The sequence below is a fragment of the Cetorhinus maximus genome, chromosome 6 (genome assembly GCF_964194155.1).
Source record: "Cetorhinus maximus chromosome 6, sCetMax3.hap1.1, whole genome shotgun sequence".
Taxonomy (NCBI): Eukaryota; Metazoa; Chordata; class Chondrichthyes; order Lamniformes; family Cetorhinidae; genus Cetorhinus; species Cetorhinus maximus.
This window is the reverse complement of record NC_135884.1, coordinates 91,732,601-91,753,994: the sequence shown is the minus strand read 5'-3', so window position 1 is coordinate 91,753,994 and position 21,394 is coordinate 91,732,601. Positions and strand designations below refer to the sequence as shown.

The 21,394-nt window shown below is 42.2% G+C and overlaps 1 protein-coding gene across 2 annotated transcripts in view; it reads right to left on the bottom strand.

Moving 5' to 3' along the window:
• The window catches only part of glg1a (golgi glycoprotein 1a), a 168,327-nt gene extending 148,770 nt beyond the window's left edge, over window positions 1-19,557 (bottom strand). The window contains exons 1-3 of one of the 2 annotated variants that reach the window (XM_078544055.1): window positions 19,421-19,557; window positions 19,125-19,250; window positions 18,247-18,482 (exon numbers count right to left, since the gene is read on the bottom strand). In XM_078544055.1, coding sequence (XP_078400181.1) covers window positions 18,247-18,414 — 168 coding nt within the window. In that variant the 5' untranslated portion in view covers window positions 18,415-18,482; window positions 19,125-19,250; window positions 19,421-19,557. The remainder of the gene's footprint in view (window positions 1-18,246; window positions 18,483-19,124; window positions 19,251-19,420) is intronic. The other variant, XM_078544056.1, reaches the window with a different exon arrangement.
• Between the last annotated feature and the right edge of the window lie 1,837 nt (window positions 19,558-21,394).

Sequence of the window (21,394 nt, the reverse complement as noted above, 5' to 3'; positions counted from 1 at the left end):
CAACACGTCAAAAGCATTTCATTGACTGTAAAGTGCATTGGGCATTCCTGAGGTCATGAAAGACATGATATAAATTTATGTCTTTCTTTTCTTTGAAGGTGGCAGGACAAGTTGATAACAACAACTTGCATTTAAAAAAGCCCTTTGAACAGAGTCAAATGTACCAAGGTGAGGCAAAACATATCACAGGAGTGTTATCAGTCAAAATTTGACATTGAAGCATACAGGTGATTAAAAGTTCAGTCAAAAGTAGGTTCTTAAGTAGTGTCTTAAAGGAGAAGAAGGAGGTAGAGGTGGAAATGTTTAGGGAGGAAATTTCAGGCTTAAAAGCTGATGACATGGCTGCCAGTGGTAAAGTGATTAAAATTGGGGATGTATAAGAAGCCAGAATTAAAGTAGTACAGAGATCTGAGAGTGTTGTGGTGTTGAAGGATGTTACAGTGAGAGGAGGAATTTGAAAACAAGCATGAGAATTTTTTAATTGAGCTATTTCAAGACTGAGAGCCAATACACGTATAAGATGATTAATGAATGGGACTTGGTGTGAGTAAATTTATGGACAGCAGAGTTTTGGATGAGTTCAAATTTGTGAAGGGTGGAAGATGGGAGGCCAACCAGGATAGCATTGGAATATACAAGTCTGCAGGTAGGAAAGGCACAGATGATGTTTCAGCAATAGATGAACTGAGACAAGGCAAAGATCAGTGAAGTTGTGGTGGTGAAAGTAGGTGATCTGAGTGAAGGAACAGATGTATGGTTCTGAGGTTCATAGCTAGGGAATGGAGTCCAGGGCAGTGACCAAGGACAATGGCTTTGGCCCGAGCATTATCTAGGTGGAGGAAACTTCTGCTCAACCAACACTGAATGTCAGACAGTGTGACAAACCAGAGGCAATAGAGGAATTGAGAAAAATGGTGGTGAGGTAGAGCTGAGTATTGTCAATGTACATGTGGAAACTAACATTGTTTTCATATAATGTCACTGGGGGGTAGCATGCAGATGAAAAATAGGAGGGGACTAAGGATAAATCCTTGCTGAACACCAGAGGTAACAGTACACATGCTGAACACCAGATATAACAGAAAGAGAAACCATTGCAGGTGATTCACAGGCGATGACTGGATAGATAAGAATGGAACCAGGTGAGAGCTGTCCAACCCAGCTGGACGATGGAGGAGAGGCATTGGAGGATGGCGTGGTCAACTCCAAAGGCTGCAGGCAGGTCAAGAAGGATGAGGAGAGAAAGTTTACCAAAGTCATAGTCAGATATGGTTTCAGTGCTGTGGCAGGGGCAGAAACCTGATTTGATGTCAAACATGGAAAGATGGACATGAGTTTAGGAAGCAGCAACATGTTCAAGAGCTTTGGCAAGGAAAAGGAAGTTGGAGATAAGATTGGAAATAGGATGGTAGAGTTAAAGATGGGTTTTATGGCGAGAGGGGAGAAGACGACACATTTGAAAAGAGGGACAATACCCAAGGAGAGAGAAACATTAACAATATCAGCAAACATGGAGACAAAGAAGAGAAGTTGGAAGGCCAGCAACTGGGTGAATATAGAGCAAAAGAAACAGGAAGTCAGTCTCATGGGCAAGATGAGTTCAGAGAAGGCATGAGGGTAGTTGGGAGAGAAACTAAACAAAGGTGCAAGCTCAGGGCTATGGCAGGAGGGAGCTTGAGAGGAAGGTTGTCTTGGGGAGGGAGGGAAGCAACAAAGGCAGCTGTATGGATGGTCTCGATCTTAGGGACAGAAAGATCCATGAGCTCCTGGCACTTGTTGGATGTAAGGGAGACAATTGAGAAAGTCCAGGGGTTGAAGTGGGTTGGAACCCGGCAGAGGTGAGGGTAGGGTTGGGTGTTTGGGGGAGGTGAGGTGGTAATTGGGTGCCTAGTTACAGGGCAGAACAGAAATTAAGGATTGCGGGGGATTCAGCCAGTTGCAGCACTGAGGTAAACCGTGATCAGTAGAATGTTAATATCATGATGTGGCATTTGACAAAGTGCCATATCAAAGGTTATTACAGAAATTAAAAGCGTATGATATAGGAGATAACATATTAACATGGATAAAAGATTGATTGGTTAGCAGAAAGCTGAGAGTATGCATAAATGGGTCTTCTTCAGATTGGCAGGATGTAACGAGTGGAGTCCCACAGGGGTCTGCGCTGGGGCCTCAACATTAGTGACTTGGATGAGGGGAGTGAAGAGACAGTAGCTAAATTTGTAGATGACACAAAGATAGGTAGGAAAGCATGTTGTGACGAGGACATGAGGTTGCAGATGGATATAGATAGGTTGAGTGAGTGGGCAAAGATCAGGCAAATGGAGTTTAATGTGGGAAAATGTGAAGTTGTTCACTTTAGCAGGAAGAACAAAAAAGCAGACTATTACTTAAATGAAGAACAACTGCATAATTCTGAGGTGCAGAGGGATCCAAGTGTTCTAGTACATGACTCACAAAAAGTTAGTATGCAGGCACAGCAGGTAATTAAGGCCAATGGAATGCTATCCTTTATTACGAGGGATTGAACATAAAAGTAAGGATGTTATGCTTCAGTTATACAAGGCATTGGTGAAACCACACCTCGAATACTGTGTGCAGTTTTGGTCTCCTTATTTAAGGAAGGATGTAAATGCATTGGAGGCAGTTCAGAGGAGGTTTACTAGATTGATACCTGGAATGAGTGGCTCTTATATGCCAGCTCTTCTTGTCCGTCCCCCCCCCCACCCCCCAACTTAAACCAGCTTATATTTCACCCCTTTTCTATTTTTCCTTAGTTCCATTGAAGAGTCATGTGGACTCAAAACTCAAAACATTAACTGTGCTCCTCTCCACAGATGCTGCCAGACCTGCTGAGTTTTTCCAGGTATTTTTGTTTTTGTTTTGGATTTCCAACATCTGCAGTTTTTTGCTTTTATCCTGCAATGAGTGGGTTGTCATAGAATCATAGACATAGAGTCATACAGCACAGAAACAGGCCCTTTGGCCCTTCGTGTCCATGCCGACCATCAAGCATCTATCAATTCTAATCCCATTTTCCAGCACTTGGCCTGTAGCCCCGTATGCTATGGCATTTCAAGTGCTCATCTAAATACTTCATGAGTCTTATGAGGAAAGGTTGGACAGACTGGGCTTGTTTCCACTGGAGTTTAGAAGAATGAGGGGTGATTTGATTGAAATATACAAGATCCTGAACAGCCTTGACAAGGTGGACGTCGAAAGGATGTTTCCTCTTGTGGGTTAGTCCAGAACTAGGAAACACTGTTTTAAAATTAGGTGTTGCCCTTTTAAGGCAGAGATGAGGAGAAATTTTTTCTCCCAGAGGGCTGTGCAACTTTGGAGCTCTCTGCCTCAGAAGGCAGGGGTCACAATATTTTTAAGGCAGAGGTAGATAGGTTCTTGTTAGGCAAGGGAATCAAAGGATATTGGGGGATAGATGGGAATGTGGAAATCGAAACACGAGGATCTGCCATGATCCTATTGGATGGCAGAGCAGGCTCGAGGGGCCAAATGGTCTACTCGTGTTCCTTTTTCTTATGTTCTTATCAATCATAAGGAACAAAAACAAGGGAGTTATACAAAACATTTATAAATCACTGGCTAGGCATCAGCTGGAGTAATGTGGCCAATTTTGGACACCACACTTTAGGAAGGATGGGAATGTGCTGGACAGGTTACAGAAGAGATTTACTAGAATGATAACAGGGATGAACAAGTTATGTGGAGAGACTGGAGAACCCGGGGTTGTTGTCCTTAGAGCAAAGAAGGTTAAGAGGAGATATGATGGAGGTGTTCAAAATTACGAATGGTTCTGATCAAGGAGGAGAAACTGTTCCCAGCGGCAGAAGGATCAGTAACCCAAGGACACTGATCCAAAATATTAAGAAAAAGAACAGCAGATTATGAGAAGGATTTTTTTTACACAGTGAGATATGATTTTTAATACATTACATAGGAACATAGGAGCAGGAGTAGGCCATTTAGCCCATCAAGCCTGCTCCACCATTCAATATGATCATGGCTGATCATCCACTTCAATGCCTTTTTGCCCACACTTTCCCCATATCCCTTTGTTATTGGCATTTAGAAATCTGTCAATCTCTACTTTAAACATATTCAATGACTGAGCTTCCACAGCCCTTTGGGGTAGAGAATTCCAAAGATTCACATTGCCTTGAAAGGGTTATGGAAGCAGATTGAATAGTAATTTTTCAAAAGAAATTGAATGTATACTTGGAAAGGAAAATGTGCAGAGTTATGGGGGAAAAGAACAGGGGAGTGGGACTAATTGGATAGCTTGTTCGAAGAGCTTTTACCATATTCCATTTTAGATCATTATACGATTTGGCACAACATGTTGAAGCAGAATTCACAGAACTGTTACGGTGCAGAAGGAGGCCATTTGGCCCATCGTGTCTGCACCGGCTCTGTGAGCATTTTAACTTAGTACCAATCTCCTGCTTTTTCCCCATAACCCTGCACATTGTTTCTATTTAGATAATCATCCAATACCATCTTGAATGCCTCAATTGAACCTAACTCCACCACACTTCCAGGCAGTGCATTCCAAAGTCTAACTACTCACTGTATGAAAAAGTTTTTTCTCACCTCGCGTTTGCTTCTTTTGCAAAACACTTTAAAACTTTGCCCTCTGGTTCTCGATCTGTTTACAAGTGGTAACAGTTTCTCCCTATCTACTCTGTCCAAGTCCCTTGTTATTTTGAAAACTTCTATTAAGTCTCCTCCTAGCCTTCTCCTCTCCAAGGAAAACAGTCCCAACTTCTCCAATCTTTCCTCATAACTGAAGTGTCTCATCCCTGGAACCATTTTCGTAAACCTCTTCTGCATTCTCTCCAATGCGTTCACATCCTTCCTATAGTGTGGCACCCAGAACTGTACACAATACTCCAGCTGAGGTCTAACCAGTCTTATATAAGTTCATCATAACATCCCTGCTTTTGTACTCTATGCCCCTATTAATGAAGCCTAGAATACTGTATGCTTTTAAAACAGCTCTCTCTACCTGTCCTGGCACCTTTAATGACTTATGTACATATACACCCAGGTCTCTCTGCTCCTGCACACCCTTTAGAATAGTATCCTTTATTTTATGCTGTCTCTCCATGTTCTTTGTACCAAAGTGTATAACCTCACACTTCTCCGCATTGAACTTCATCTGCCATCTATCTGCCCACTCCACCAATTTCCTTTTGAAGTTTTACACTGTCGTCAGGGTCCCAATATCGACCCCTAGGGAACTCCACTACAAACCTTCTTCCAATCCAAAAAATACCCATTAACCATTCCTCTCTGTTTCCTATCCCTCAGCCAATTTTGTATCCATGTTGCTACTGTCCCTTTCACTCCATGACCTATAACTTTTCTCACAGGTCTGTTTGTGGCACTGTATCAAACACCTTTTCGAAGTCCAAATACACCATATCAACAGCGTTGCCCTCATCAACATCTCTGTTACCCCTTCGAAACAACTCCAACAAATTAATTAGACACAATTTTTCTTTAATAAATCCATGCTGACTCTTCCAAATCAATCCACATTTTTCCATGTGACTATTAATTCTATCCCGAATAATTGTTTCTAGAAGTTTCCCCACCACTGAAGTTAAACTGACTGGCCTGTAATTGCAGGGCAGATTTTTACAACCTTTTTTGAACAAGGACATACAATTCTCCAGTCCTCTGAATCCAGGGAACATTGAAAGATTATTGCCAGTGCCTCTGCAATTTCCACTCTCACTTCCTTTAATATTCTTGGATGCATCTCATCCAGTCCGGGTGCCTTATCAACTTTAAGTACCGACAGCTTATCCAATATCTCCTTCTTATCAATTTTAAATCCTTCTAGTGACTGAGTTTCCTCCTCTGTCACCATGGCCTGGGCAGCATCTATCTCGTAGGTAAAGAAAGATGCAAAGTATTTATTTAACGCCTCAGCCACGCCTCTTGCCTGTATGTGTAAATCACCTTTTTGGTCCCTAATCGGCCCTACTCCTCCTTGTACCACCCTTTTGCTATTGATGTACTTAGAGATTACTTTGGGGTTTCCTGTTAGCTGCCAGTCTTTTTTCATAATCTCTCTTTGCTTCTCGTATTTGCTTTTTCACATCCCTTCTGAACCTTCTGTCTTCAGCTTGGTTTTCAATTGTATCTGTTGCCTGACATCTGTCACAAGCACACTTTTTTTCTTCTTTAACTTAATTTCTATCTCCTTTGTCATCCAGGGAGCTCTGGTTTTGTTTGTCCTACCCTTCCCTTTCGAGGGAACATACCTTGACTGTGCCCAAACCATCTCCTCTTTGAAGGTAGCCCATTGTTCAACTGCTGTTTTTCCTGCCAACCTTTGGTTCCAGTCTATCCAGCCCAGCTCCGTTCTTGCCCCATTACTTCAATGGACTTCCCGCTCTGTGCCAGTTGATTATTCTTACTCTGGATTGACAATATCCTTTTCCATCATAATCCTAAACCTTATGATACAATGATCACTGGCCCCTAAATGTTCCCCTACTGTCACTTGATCTACTTGGCCCACCTCATTCCCAAGAACCAGGTGTAGCAGTGTCTCCTTTCTTGTTGGACTGGACACATCCTGCTGTAGGAAATTCTCCTGAACACAGTCTAGGAACCCTTGTCCCTCACTGCCCCTTACACTACCACTATCCCAGTCTATATACGGGTAATTAAAGTCCCCCATTATAACTACTCTACGATGTTTACACCTATGTAATTTCCTTGCAGATTTGTTCCTCTGTATCCTTCCCACTAGCTGGTGGTCTATACATAACACCAAGCAATGTAATTGCACCCTTCTTGTTCCTTAGCTCTAACCAAATTGATTCTGTCCTTGAATCCTCTGACACATCCTCTTTTTCCAGTACTGCAATACTCTCCTTAACCAAAAATGCCACCCCTCCTCCTTTTTTCCCTTCACTATCTTTTCTGAACACTTTGTAATCAGGAATATTTAGCACCCAGATCTGCCCTTCCTTAAGCCAGGTCTCCGTTATCGCCACAACATCATAATCCCACAAGGCAACCTATGCCTGTAACTCCCCAATTTTATTAACTATACTCCGTGCATTCACATACATGCAGTGTAACCCCGAATTAGACTTCATTACTTGCTCCCTTATTCCAACTCCATCTATTACCTTACTATTCTCTATTTTAGTGCTATCTACCTCTCCCAACATTCCGTGCACCCTGGTATTACTTTCTAATATTCTCTCCTGGTTCCCACATCCCTGCTGAGTTAGTTTAAACCCTCCCCAACAGCACTAGCAAAATGACCCGCAAGGAACTCAGTCCTGGCTCTGTTCGGTTGCAACCCATCCGGCTTGCACAGGTGCCATCTCCACCAGAGCCAGTCCCAGTGTCCCAGGAATCTAAAGCCCTCCCTCCTGAACCGTCTTTCCAGCCATGCATGTCTTATCTTCCTATTTCTGTACTCACTTGCACGTGGCACTGGGATCCGGAGAATACTACTTGAGAGGTCCTGCTTGCTAATTTTCTACCTAGCTCCCTAAATTCCGATTGCAGGATCACATCCCCCTTCCTTCCTATATCGTTAGTACCAATGTGGGCCACGACCTCTGGCTGTTCGCCCTCCCCTACAAGAATGTCCTTCAGCTGTTCTGTGACATCCTTGACCCTAGCACCAGGGAGGTAACAAGCCATCCTGGAGTCACGTTGACGGCCGCAGAAATGTCTGCCTGTTCCCCTAACTAAAGATTCCCCTATCAGTATTGCCCTACTGCTCTTCTTCCTCTCTTCCTGGGCCACCCGTGGTGCCATGGGCTTGGCTCTTGCTGCACTCCTCCAAGGATCCATTGCCCTCACCGATATCCAGAATGGAAAACTGGTTAGAGAGTGGGATCTCTGGGGACTCCTGCACTATCTGCCCGGTTCTCTTGGACAGCCTGGTGGTTACCCATTCCCTGTCTGCCACCCATTCCCTGTCTGCCTGTTTCCCCCAATGTGCGGTGTGACTACCTCTCAATGTGCTATCCACTTAGGTCTTTGCCTCACAAATGCACCTCAGTGAATCCAGCCACTGATCAAGCTCTGAAACATGGAGCTCAAGCTTGTGAAGCTGGTGACACTTCCTGCACGTGGGCTTGTCTGGGTCATGAGAAGTGTCCACGACTCCCCACATGCCACATTCCACTTGGCTAAGTTGTCCGGCCATGCCTCAACCTTAAACATTTAAATCACTTAAGCTTTTAAATCCTACTTAATAAACCTTCCCAAAAAGTACAGTTCCTACTTAATTCTAAACCGAGGAATAGAAAAATCTTAAACACTTACTAAATACTCACCAGATACTCACCAAACAGCTAGCTGTTTCTTCAACCCATCAAATTGCTTCTTTCTTGTGATGTCACAATTTTTTTTCACTTTCCTTTCAAACTCAGTGCGGTTCCGAGCAGCTGACAGGTCCCTGGGCTGTATTTATTCTCTCCCCACTCCGTGTATCTCCCGCAGATTCGTCTCTCCAACTGCTCTTGTCCAAGGTGATCTCTCAATCTTCTCCTCTGGCGTGAGAACTGGATGTCATGCCAGTCTAGAATTCGATCACCGTGCTGAAAGAATAATAACCAGACACTGGACACGAGTGAATGGTATTCAGGCAATTTTCACAGTGTCTCATATTGGCAGGATTGCAATACAGGATGTGAAGGAGAAGGATATTATTAATCTCAGAGGTCAAAGGTTGGAAATTCTGTAGTGAGTAACTCGCTCCAGACTCCCCAAAGCCTGTCCACCATCTACAAGGCACAAGTCAGGAGTGTGATGGAATACTCTCCACTTGCCTGGATGAGTGCAGCTCCAACAACACTCAAGAAGCTTGACACCATCCAGGACAAAGCAGCCACTGGATTAGCACCACTTCCGTAAACATTCACTCCCTCCACCACCGACACTCAGTGGCAGCAGTGTGTACCATCTACAAGATGCAGTGCAGAAACTCACCAGGCCTCTTTAGGCAGCACCTTCCAAACCCACAACCACTACCATCTAGAAGGATAAGGGCAGCAGATACATGGGAACACCACCACCTGGAAGATCCCCTCCAAGCCACTCACCATCCTGATGTGGAAATATATTGCCGTTACTTCACTATCGCTGGGTCAAAATCCTGGAACTCCCTCCCGAACAGCACTATGGATGTACCTACACCACATGCACTGAAGTGGTTCAAGAACTTGGCTCACCACCACTTTCTCCAAAGGCAGTTAGGAATGGGCAATAAATGTTAGCCAGCCATCATGCCCACATCACATGAAAGAATAATTTTTTTTTAAATCTTGCTGGGATCAGATGTAGGAAAGCTCATATATAGCAAAAATTGACAGCAATATAACATCGTCAAATAAAGGCAAATAGGTCAGATGCCTAGTTTAATTTAATGGTTGAACATGACATTTATTCAGTGAATCTTTGACCCACGTACTTTTGTGACTCTCCCTTCGTCTGGCACCCGAGGATCTGAAGTCGCGTCTGCACTGACTGTGACCTTCCAGTGCACTTGGTGACAAGAGGTAAGTATGAGGTCATAGGGAGGTGTCCACAAAAAGAAAAGAGAAATAACATGAGTAATTGAGCATAAGAATTACATTCTCTGCAGCCAAATGAGTGAGTTCAATTACCAAAAGTAGCAGAAGTGGTGAGATGAGTGGTGCAGTTTGAAAGGGAAATTGAACTCAGGCATTGGAAACAATCCTCATATTACTTGTCACACTTTTCCCACGTAGTGTTCCCCATTGTGGTATTTTCTGCAGTCAGATTATGTATATTTAGACCTAAATGCTTTCTCTGGCATTTCTTCCTATTAATATTCTGGGTAAATTAATAAGGCTGAAGGTTACATGTTTAAAAAAAATCTCCTTTGATGCTATGCTCACTTGATTGGAGAAAGGAACATAGGCATTCTGAAGGATGACAGCAGCGGTTACAAGTGCACATCCTGCATTCATATGGTCGATGAACTACAAATGTGTGTCACCCTGGTAAAGGTGCTTGATAAGTAGGTTCTCTAATTTTGTTTAAGCCTCTTGCTGGGCATGCTGTACTCTCTTGAAATCATCTCTTGTGCTCTGCCTCTCCATCTCTCTGTCTATGCTTTACCTTGCTTACCACTCCAGGTCTTGAATGCATATTGTAGATTTTAGTGCTAGATGAACAGGCCCCATCTGTGTGTAATATATAAATACACACACAAACACAAACATACGAATTAGGAGCAGAGTAGGCCATTCGGCCCCTTGAGCCCACTCCACCATTTGATAAGATGATGGCTGATCTGATTGTGACCTCAACTCTACTTTCCTGTCTACCCCCTATACCCTTTGGTTCCCATAAAAATATTCAATGATCGAGCCTCCACTGCTCTCTGGGGGAGAGAATTCCACATGCGATCCTCTGTGAAAAAATTCTCCTCATCTCCGTTTTAAAAGGGAGGCCTCTTATTCTTAACAAAAACAAAAATACCTGGGGAAAAAAACTGTGTCCGCTAGTTCTAGTCCTCCCCACAAATGGAAACATCCTCCCAGTAGACTCCAGATCAAATCCCCTCAGGATCTTATATGTTTCAATAAGATCAACTCTCAATCTTCTAAACTCCAATGGGTATAGGCCCAACCTGTTCAACCTTACTTCATAGGATAAGCCCTTCATTCCAGGTATGAGTCAAGTGAACCTTCTCTGAACTGCTTCTAATGCAATTATATATTTTTTCAAATAAGGAGACCAAAACTGTACACCGTATCCCAGATGTGGTCTCCCCAATGCCCTATACAGCTGCAGTAAAACTTCCCTACTTTTATATTTGATTCTCCTTGCAATAAATCCCAACATTCCATTTGGCTTCCTAATCACTTGCTAAACCTGCATACTAATTTGTGATTCATGTACAGAATACCCAGATCCCTTTGTACCACTGAGTTCGACAATCTCTCTCCATTTAAATAGTATACTGCTTTTCTATTCTTCCTGCCAAAGTGGACAAGTTCACATTTTCCCACATTATGTTCCATCTGCCAATTTTTTACCACTCATTTAACCTGCCTATGTCCCTTTGCAGACTCTCTACCTCCTCTTGATAACTTACTTTCCTGCCTTATCTTGATGTCATCGGCAAGTTTAGCTACCATACATTCAGTCCCTTCATCCAAATCATTGATGTAGATTGTAAGTAGTTGGGGTCCCAGCACTGATCCCTGTGGTAATCCACCAGTTGCAGCTTGCAAAAAGGACCCATTTATCCCTACTCTCTACTTCCTGTTAGCTAACCAATCCTTTATCCATGGTATTATGTTACCCACTACATCATGCTCTCTTATCTTATATAGTAACTTTTGATGTGGCACCTTATCAAATGCCTTTTGGAACTCCAGGTACACTGCACCTTTATCCACCTTGCTTGTTACTTCCTCAAAAAACTGTAATAAATTAATTAAACACGATTTCCCTTTCACAAAGCTATGTTGACTCTGCCTGATCACATTAACATTTTCTAAGTATCTTGCTATAACCTCCTTAATAATGGATTCTAGTAATTTCCCTATGACAGACGTTAGGCTAACCGGTCTGTAATTTCCTGCTTTCTGTCTCCCTCCTTGCTTGAATAAAGGTGTTACATTAGCCATTCTGCAATCCACTGGGATCCTTCCAGAATCTAAGGAACTTTGGAAGGTTATAAATAATGCATCCACTATCTCTGCAGCCACTTCTTTTAAGGCACTAAAATGCAGGACATCTGGTCCTGGGGACTGGTCAGCCTTTAGGTCTAATAATACTCCCAGCACCTATTCCCTAGTGATGGTAACTTTCTCCCTCACATTCAATCTTTTGATCTTCAAATATCTTTGGGAAGTTTTCTAAGTCTTCTACAACAAAGTCAGGCACAAATGTTCAATGCCTCTGTCATTTCCTTGTTTTCCATTATCAATTCCCCAGGACTCTGTAGAGGACTAACACTAGCTTTAGTTATAATTTTCCTATTTAAATATTTGCAGAAGCTCTTACTATCTGTTTTTATATTACTAGCTAGTTTTATTTCCTCCTCTTCTTTCTCCCTCTTTTTTTTTGGTCATGGTTTGCTGATTCTTAAAACCTGACCAATTTGTAGTGTTTTGTTCAATTTTATACAATGCTTAATTTCTCAGAGTTTTTCTTTCATACTGGGATAAATCTTTAAGAATGATTAAATATCTCCTTAAAAGTCTGCCACTGCATCTCCACTGTCCTACTTCTTAAGGAAAACTAGGTTAAGAGAAAGTCTGGAGAGTATTTTATACAAAATTAATCTTTTTGAAGTAAAGTTGCTATCTTGAAAGCAGCAGCCATTTGTGCATTGCAAGATCCCACAAACAGACATGAATCTGTTTTCTTTTTGTTGAGGGAGGAATGTTGGCCCAGAAACTCCTTGGTCATCTCCCAACAGTGCTACACAATCTTGAGCATCCACCCAGACAACTTCCCCAACATTCCAAGAGGTAATGCCTTCTCACCCTTCTGATCTCTTCCACAAGGTCTCTGAACTTCCTACACCCACCATCCCCCTTCCCCGCAATATGAGCCCTCCAATCTGCCTCTGGCCATGGTTGCTATGGGAGAGACTAGAACTAGGGGGCACAGTTTAAAAATAAGGGCTCTCCTATTTAAGACGGAGATAAGGAAAATTTTTTTCTGAGAGTCGTTGGTCTGTGGACATTTCTAAGTAAAGTAATAAGGGACTATTTAAATTCAAGTTGTCTCCATGCCATTTCTCATTATCTCTGATCTTCCTTTGCAACTGTGCATATTTTATTTTTTTCCAATCCTTTACTTTGTCTTAAAGTTCATCATCTCTTTATGATCTCTCTTGTTTCTTTTTCTCCATCTCTTTACTTCTGTCACTCTTTGACATGGTGCTATATCATAGTTCTTGATACTATCTATCTGAGTTTCTCTCTGTTTTATCTTGGATCTTCATTGTTCATCCCTCAATCAGGCCCTGCTGTATTTAATGGAATGCCTATGTTTCCAGGCTACTGGAGCTGTCTGTCTGGATGATGGGTGAGGCATTTGGCACCAGGTCACCAGAAGATCAGCTGGGGAAGATTGGGGTGGGTAGGAATGCTGTTGGTAGGAAGGAAGACCAGAGTCTGGAACTGGGGAAGATCAGGGAGGCTGGAGCAGGGATTGATCAGAGGTCAGGCAACATTGGGTAGGCCAGGATCGAGATAGATCACAAGGGTGAGGGGCAATTGGAGGTCAGAGGCAGACAAGAGGACTCATGGGCAGGGTGGGGGAAGGGTGGTGTTCAGAGGCCCCAAGCGGGATCAGAATGGTCAGTTGGGTGAAAGGGTGTCATATTGTGGGATGTTGGGGAAGCTGGTACACTGGATCCAAGGTCCAAGGAAAATTCAGCCAGCTATGGTTTTGAATTTAAAATGGTAGATGAATATGAGTCTTGCTGCCTCATTATTATATTTAAATTACCAACCCCTCTCCTGCAAGTGCGTTGATTGGCTGTCCACTGTCTAACCTTCATTAAGAGAAGTAGGCGGGTTAGGGTCAGGATTCAGATATTTAACATTTTAACATCCTGCTTGACTGAAACCCTCCCTTTTTAGGGGTTAAAATTACTCCCCTATTATGTCAGTCTTACTTTTGATTTCCGTTACTTACTACTTAGTTTCCTCTTTCCTTGCTTCACTCAAGTGCTTTATTGTGTTTTCTTTCTGCTATTATCAAAAGTCTGCAATAGTGAAGTTTACCTCCTCCATCATTAAGAAAAGACTTGCATTTATCTAGCACCTTTCATGACCACAGGACATCCCAAAATGTTTTAAAACCAATTAAATATTTTTGAATTTAGTCACTGTTATAATATAGGAAACAAAAACAACCAATTGTACTCAGCAAGCTCCCACAAACAGCAATGCAATAATGACTATATAATCTGTTCTCATGGTGTTCATTGAGGGATAAATATTGATCAGGACACGGAGAACTCTCCTACTCTTCTTTGAAATAGCGGCAAATGATCTTTTACATTCATCTGTGGGGGCTGATGAGACCTTGGTTTACCCAAAAGACAGCGTCTCCGACAGTGCAGCCCTCCCTCACTGGAGTGTCACCTAAGATTACTTGGTCAGATCTCTGTAGCGGGCCTTGGACCCGCAAACTTTCTGATTTGAGGTGAGTGCTACCACTGCTGACACACTTTCCTTGGCACATCTCAAAACTGGGGCCCAAAGCAGATTGTTTTCTCTTCCTGACACTGGCTGACCTGCAAGTACTGCATTTTCTGGTTTTATTTCAGACTGTCAGCATTTGTAGTTTTTCACACTAATGAATGCTGCAGTGGTACATTGGTGTACTGGCACATTCTGTGAGGCACTCAGAGTTCTCACAAAGGCTCTCATCTAGAACATTGACCTCTCTTTCTTACAGGTCCTGACTGACCTGCTGTTTGTTTCCAGTTTTATCTCATTAAAACATCATTCTTTTGACGTTGTTTCTGAGCTTTCTTTGATTTAATCTCGAGGCCTGGGTTAAAATTTAATTAGCTCACTGTTGGCATTATCTTTTAAGTAAGGATCAGTTTTTCAAAAATACATGATTTTCCTTGCCAATTTTCTCCCCTTCCTCCCCCAGGTGAGTTGCCAAGATACCATTTCACAAGCACAGATCATCCTTTAATATCTCACCCAAGTGAAAGTTGACAGTGGGACTAATTGGCTGGCATAAGTGGAAAAAACCTCATAGCGAGGCCCAATCCTGCCTTCATTGGACTTTCAATTAAGATCACTGGATAGCAATCAAGCCACTTTCCACCCATCCCACCACCAGTAGTCTGCAGACACTGAGGCCATTTGGGCACTTCTGCTATCATTCCAGCTAAGGACAGTGAACCCAGCATGGAGCCTTCTGATCAGTATGGTTTACTTGACACAATTACACTGGATCAGAACAGAAAATCCAGTCAATACAGTCAGCACCCATAGAGACAAAAGACAAGTTAAATTTTCGTAGTTATACCCTTAATTTGACATTAATTTGTCATTCGTTACAGATGCTCACTGCATTATTACACATACAAACATACAAGCATACAAAGCAGGAGTCGGCCATTCAGTCCTTCAAGCCCACTCCGCCATTCAATAAGATCATGGCTGATCCAATTGTAACCTCCCACCCACCCCCGATAACATTTCACCCCTTTGTTAATTAAGAATCTATCTAGCTCTGCCTTAAAAATATTCAAAGGCCCTGCTTCCATTGCCTTTTGAGGAAGAGTTCCAAAGACTCACGACCCTCTGAGAAAAAATTTCCCCTTTCCGTCTTAAATGAGCAACTCCTTATTTTTAAATTTTGACCCCTAGTTCTAGATTCTCCCACAAGAGGAAACATCCACGTCCACTCTATCAAGACACCTCAGGATCTTAAAGGTTTCAATAAAGGCACCTCTTATTCTTCTAAATTCCTGTGGATACAAGCCTAACCTGTCCAACCTTACTTCATAAGACAACCGCCCATTCTTGGTATTAGCCTAGTAAACCTCTGAACTGCTTCTAATGCATTTATATCTTTCCTCAAATGAGACTAATACTGTACACGGTACTCCAGACGTTGTCTTACCAGTGCCCTGGTGAGCACAACCTCCCTACTTTTGTATTGAATTCCCCTCACAATAAACAACAACGTTCTATTAGCTCTCCTAATTACTTGCTGTACCTGCGTACTCAGTTTTTGAGATTCATGCACTGGGACACCCAGATCCTTCTTAACCTCAGAGCTCTGCAATCTCTCACCCTTTAAATAATATGCTTCTTTTTTATTCTTCCTGCCAAAATAGACAATTTCACATTTGCCCACATTATACTCCATTTGCCATGTCTTTGCCCGCTCACTTAACCTAACTATGTCACTTTGTAGCCTCCTTATGTCCTCTTTACAACTTACTTTCCTACCTATCTTTGTGTTATCAGCAAATTTAGCAACTATAGCTTCGGTCCCTTCCTCCAAGACGTTTATATAAATTGTAAAAAGTTGAGGCCCCAGCACTGATCCCTGTGGCACACCACTCGTTACATCCCACCAACCAGAAAGAAACCCATTTATGCTTACCCTCTGTTGCCTGTTAGCTAACCAATCTTCTGTCCATGCCAATGTGTTACCCCATACACCATGATCTCTTATTTTCTGCAATAACCTTTGATGTGGCACCTTATCAAATGCCTTCTGGAAATCTAAGTACAGTACATCCACTAGTTGCCCTTTATCCACAGCACATGACTCCTTCAAAGGATCCAGTAAATTGGTTGAACATGATTTTCCTTTCACAAAACCATGTTGACTCTGTCTGATTGTCTTGATTTTTTTGGAGCACCCTGCTATAACATCTTTAAAATGAGCTTCTAACATTTTCCCTATGGCAGATGTTAAGAGGCCTGTAGTTTCTGACTTTCTCTCTCCCTCCCTTTTTAAATAAAGGAGTTACATTTTCTATTTTCCAATCTCATGTAATCTTCCCCAAATCTAGGGAATTTTGGAAAATTAAAACCAAGGCATCAACTATATCACTAACCATTTCCTTCAAGGCCCCAGGATGAAGTCCATCAGGAACCAGGGATTTGTCAGCCCGCAGCTCCAACATTTGCTCAATACCACTTCCCTGGTGATGGCAATTTTCCCGAGTTCCTCCCTCCAATTTCCTGATTTACAGCTGTTCCTGGGATGTTACTCGTATCCTCTATTGTGAAAACCGATGCAAAATACCCGTTCAATTCATCTTCCATCTCCTTACTTTCCATTATTAATTCCCCCGACTCAGTTTCTATAGGACCAACGCTCACTTTGTTAACTCTTTTCTTATTTAAATATTTATAGAAACTCTTACTATCAATCTTTATACTTCCAGGTAGCATTCTTTCATACTCGAATTGTTCCCTTATTAATCTTTTTCTCATTCTTTGCTGTTCTTTATATTCTGTCCAATATTCTGACCTGCCACCCATCTTCGCACAATTATATGCTTTTTCTTTAAATTTGATACCGTTTTTAATTTTTATTCGTTAACCACTGATTGTGGGTTCTCTCCTTGGAAGTTTTTTTTCTCATTGGAATGTATCTATTCTGTGTATTCTGAAATATCCCCTTGAAAGTCTGCCACTGAATCTCTACAGATCTATCCCTTAATCTCATTTGCCAGGTCACTGTAGCTAGCTCTGCTTTCATGCCCTTATTTAAGTTTAAAATGCTAGTCTTGGATCCACTCTTCTCTCCCTCAAACTGAATATAAAATTCAATCATATTATGATCGCTGCTACCTAGGGGTGCCTTCACTATGAGGTTATCAATTAATGCCATCTCATTGCACAGCACAAGGTCTAGTATAGCCTGCTCTCTGGCTGGGAGAATTTTCCCACATTCTGCCAATTGACGGAACTTTATTTTAATTTCAGATTTCCAGCATCTTTTGCTTTTCTTTTTAAAAATTCCCTGAATATACTGGCTGAAATCCTACATAACAGCTTTTAGGAAGTCAGGGGTCATCGGAACAGGAGTAGGCTGTTCAATCTAGCCTAGGATCATTACTGATTAATAGCTCAACTCCATTTAGCGCCTTAACCCTTAATGCTCAACCCAACAAAAATCTAAATTCTCCCAGAATCCACAGTCTTTTGATGGGGAGAGTTCCAAATTTCTATTCCCCTCTGAGAGAAAAAATGCTTCCTGATTTCTCTCCTAAATGGCCTGGTTCTAATTTTAAGATTATGTCCGCTTGTTCTTGATATCCCATTAGAGGAAATGGTTTCTTCGTATCCTATCAAATCGTACTAACATTTTGAACACCTTGATCAGATCACCCCCTCAAACTTCTATACTCAAGGGAATATAGGACAAGTTTATGCAGCCTATCCTCATGATTGCACCCTCTAAGTCTCTGAATCTGTGCTACACCAATGTATCCTTCCTGGGGTGCAGTGACCAAAACTGAGCACAACACTCCAGAGGTATACTTGGAATCTCAAACCTCTTTGCTCTTCTACAGTTCCTAGTTTCTCACCATTTAGAAAATATTCCAATTTATCTTTCTTAGGTTTAAGGTGGATTACCTCACACATTGAACTCCATGTTTCATTACGGTTTTGGAGGGTTCTTCCCAAATAATCTTATTCCCATTTGATCAATGCAAATTATTAGCCTTTAATTTTCTCTGAAAATGTTCCTTACCTCAATGGATTGATGGCCTCCATCTGTGCTGTATGCTTCTGATTCAATAACTCCTGAAAAGCTGAGACTCTTTACTGTGATACAGTTCGACATGTGCACATTGCTCTCCAATGCCTTTCCCCAGGGACCATTTCTCACATGCGACCCCAGCCTGTTGTTCCACATCATTAGCCTTGAAAGGTCTGAGAAGAATTACAGCTTTCAACTCATTAGAAATGACATGAGGCGGCGTGGACCTTAATAAGGTACAGATACAAGAGAGGAATCAGTATGGTGCAGCCAAAAGATAGGCATAAAGTGGGGTAATCTAATGGAAGAGCAGAAACGAACCATTGCTGAGGAGTCATAGGAGAGAGAGGCACAAATGGGATACAGCTTCTGAGGTGGGGAGTGGTGGATGAATTACAGGGGAGGATCACACAAAATATATCAACAGTGGGATAAGGCAGGAGGAGGATTGCCATGTTAGGAATATAGGTAAGGGGAGGACTAATTGAATACAGTTATAAGGCAGGAAGAAATGGGAAATAAAAACAGAAAATAAAAAGAAAAGTCTTACATTTATATAGTACTCAACAATCACGATCACTAGAAAAAAAGTATGAGGCAAACTAATGGGTCTAAAAGCTGACCAGTCCCCTGGACCCGATGGCCTGCGTCCTAGGATTTTAAAGGAAGTGGCTGCAGAGATAGTGGATGCAATGGTTGCAATCTTCCAAAATTCCCTAGCTTCTGGAAAGGTACTCAAGCAGATTGGAAAACCACAAATATAACACCACTATTCAAGAAAGGAGGGAGAGAGAAAGCAGGAAACTATAGGCCAATTAGCCTAACATTTGTCATTGGGAAAATGCTAAAATCCATTATTAAGTACGTACAGTAAGTCCTCACGAAGTTCTGGTTGCATTACTGAAAATCAGGACTTTAAATGAATCATCGGTTCCCACCAGAATCAAAAGCCAGAGTTAGGTTCCTTCAGATATTTGTCACCCAGAAAAACCAACCTACAAGTTGAAATACTTTATTGTACATGTGCAGCACTGTGCATTCCTAGCTGAAATAACTGGCAAAATAAAATAAATCACTGAATATAATAGAAATACTGTATAAATTCAAATTAGATAACACTAAATCACCCAAACAAGCCCCGACTAGCACAGCTTCCGTGTCTTACCTGCAGCATTCCTAAAACTCAGCTCAACATTTTGCTTGATTTCCTTTAACACTCTGTCTGTCTGTATGTCACTCTCTCTCTCTCCATTCCCACTCTGTCTCTCTTTCCAGACCCTGGACCCCTTCCTTACAGTCTGTAGGATCCAAGCCCCTTTACCAGGTGGTGCCTTGGATGGAGCTTGGGGGGGTGGCGGGGGGGGTGCTGCGAATGGAACCGGTGAGGGGAGCTACAGAAAGAGTTGGGGGAGGGAGGACGGTGAATGGTGTTGGGGGTGGGATGGTTGGGTGAGAGGGGGGGGCACCAAAAGAGCCAGAGGGGCCGATAAAGGAGCCAGTAGTGGGTGGGGGGAATGGAGCCAGAGATCCCAAGCTCTCCCCCCAAATGCCCTGGGTTACTCACACTTCATCACCCGATTGCTGGTGCCAGCTTCCCATCCCTACCTGGCGCTCCTGTTCCTGGATCTAGGGCCTCGCGCTCTACCCACAGCCTGGGCCTGCAGTGATAGTGGCAATGGTTCTGGCATCAGAACATGGTGGCAATTGGCCCAGAGTTCAGTGCAAGAGGGGCGGAGCCAGAAAATGACGACATAAATTTTTTAAAAATGTCCTAAAGAATAGTTAAATCAAAACTATTTTAAGCAGGACAACTTAAAGTGAGGACTTATTGTAGTAGCAGAACATCTAGAAAATCATAATAAAACCATGTTGACTCTGCCTGATTGTATGAAAGGGAAATAGTATTTGACAAATATATTAAAGTTCCTTGAGGATGTAACAAACAAGATAGACAAAGGAAGCCCATAAATATAGTATATTTGGATTTCCAAAAAGCATTCGATAAGGTGACATAAAAGGTGACTACAAAGATAAGAGCTGATGGTGTTGGGGATGATATATCAGCGTGGATGGAGGATTGGCTAACAAAGAGAAAATGGAGTCAGAAAAAATAGGTCATTTTCAGGTTGGCAAAGAGTAACTAGTGGAGTGCTGAAGGGATCATTGCTGGGCCCCAGCTATTTACCATCTATATTAATGTCATGGCTGAAGGGACCAACTGTATTTAGAAAACTTTGCTGATGATACTAAGATAGGTAGGAAAGCAAGTTGTAAGGAGGATACAAAGAGTCTGCAAAGGGATATAGATAATTGAGTGGGTGAAAAATTGGCAATCATGTGGGGAAATGAGAAGTTGTCCACTTTAGCAGGAAGAATAGAAAAGCAGATTATTTAAATGGAGAGAAACTGCAGAATGCTGCCGTACAGAGGGACCTGGCTATCCTTTTATATGAATCTCAAAAAAGTTAGCATGCAGGTACAGCAAATAATTAGGGAGACAAATGGAATGTTGGTCTTTATTGCAAAGGGGTGGACTATAAGGGAGGGAAGTCTTGCTACAACAGTACAGGGCATCGGTGAGACTGCACCTGAAGTAGTTTTGGCTTCTTACTTAAGGGATATACTTGCATTGGAAGCAGTTCAGAGAAGGTTCACTAGGCTGATTCCTGGTATGAAGGGGTTGTCTTATGAGGAAAGGTTGGGCCTATACTCATTGGAATTTAGAAGTCTGAGAAGTGATCTTATTGAAACATTTAAGGTTCTGAGGTGGCTTGACAGGGTGGATGCAGGAGGATATTTCCTGTCATGGGGGAATCTAGAACTGAGGGCCATGGTTTCAAAATAAGAGGTCACCCATTTAAGACAGAGATGAGGATTTTTTTTCTCTGAGGGTTGTTAGTCTTTAGAATTCTCTTCCACTGAGAGCAGTGAAAGCTAGGTCATTGAATATACTCAAGCCGAGTTAGACAGACTTTTAATTGAAAGAGAGTTAAGGATTCTGGAGGACAGGGAGGAAAGTGGAGTTAAGGCCACAATTAGATCAGCAATGATTTTATCAATGGCAAGGCAGCTTTGATGGGCTGAATGGCCTCGTCCAGCTCCTATTTCTTATCTTATTTTCACAGTTACAGGATGTCTC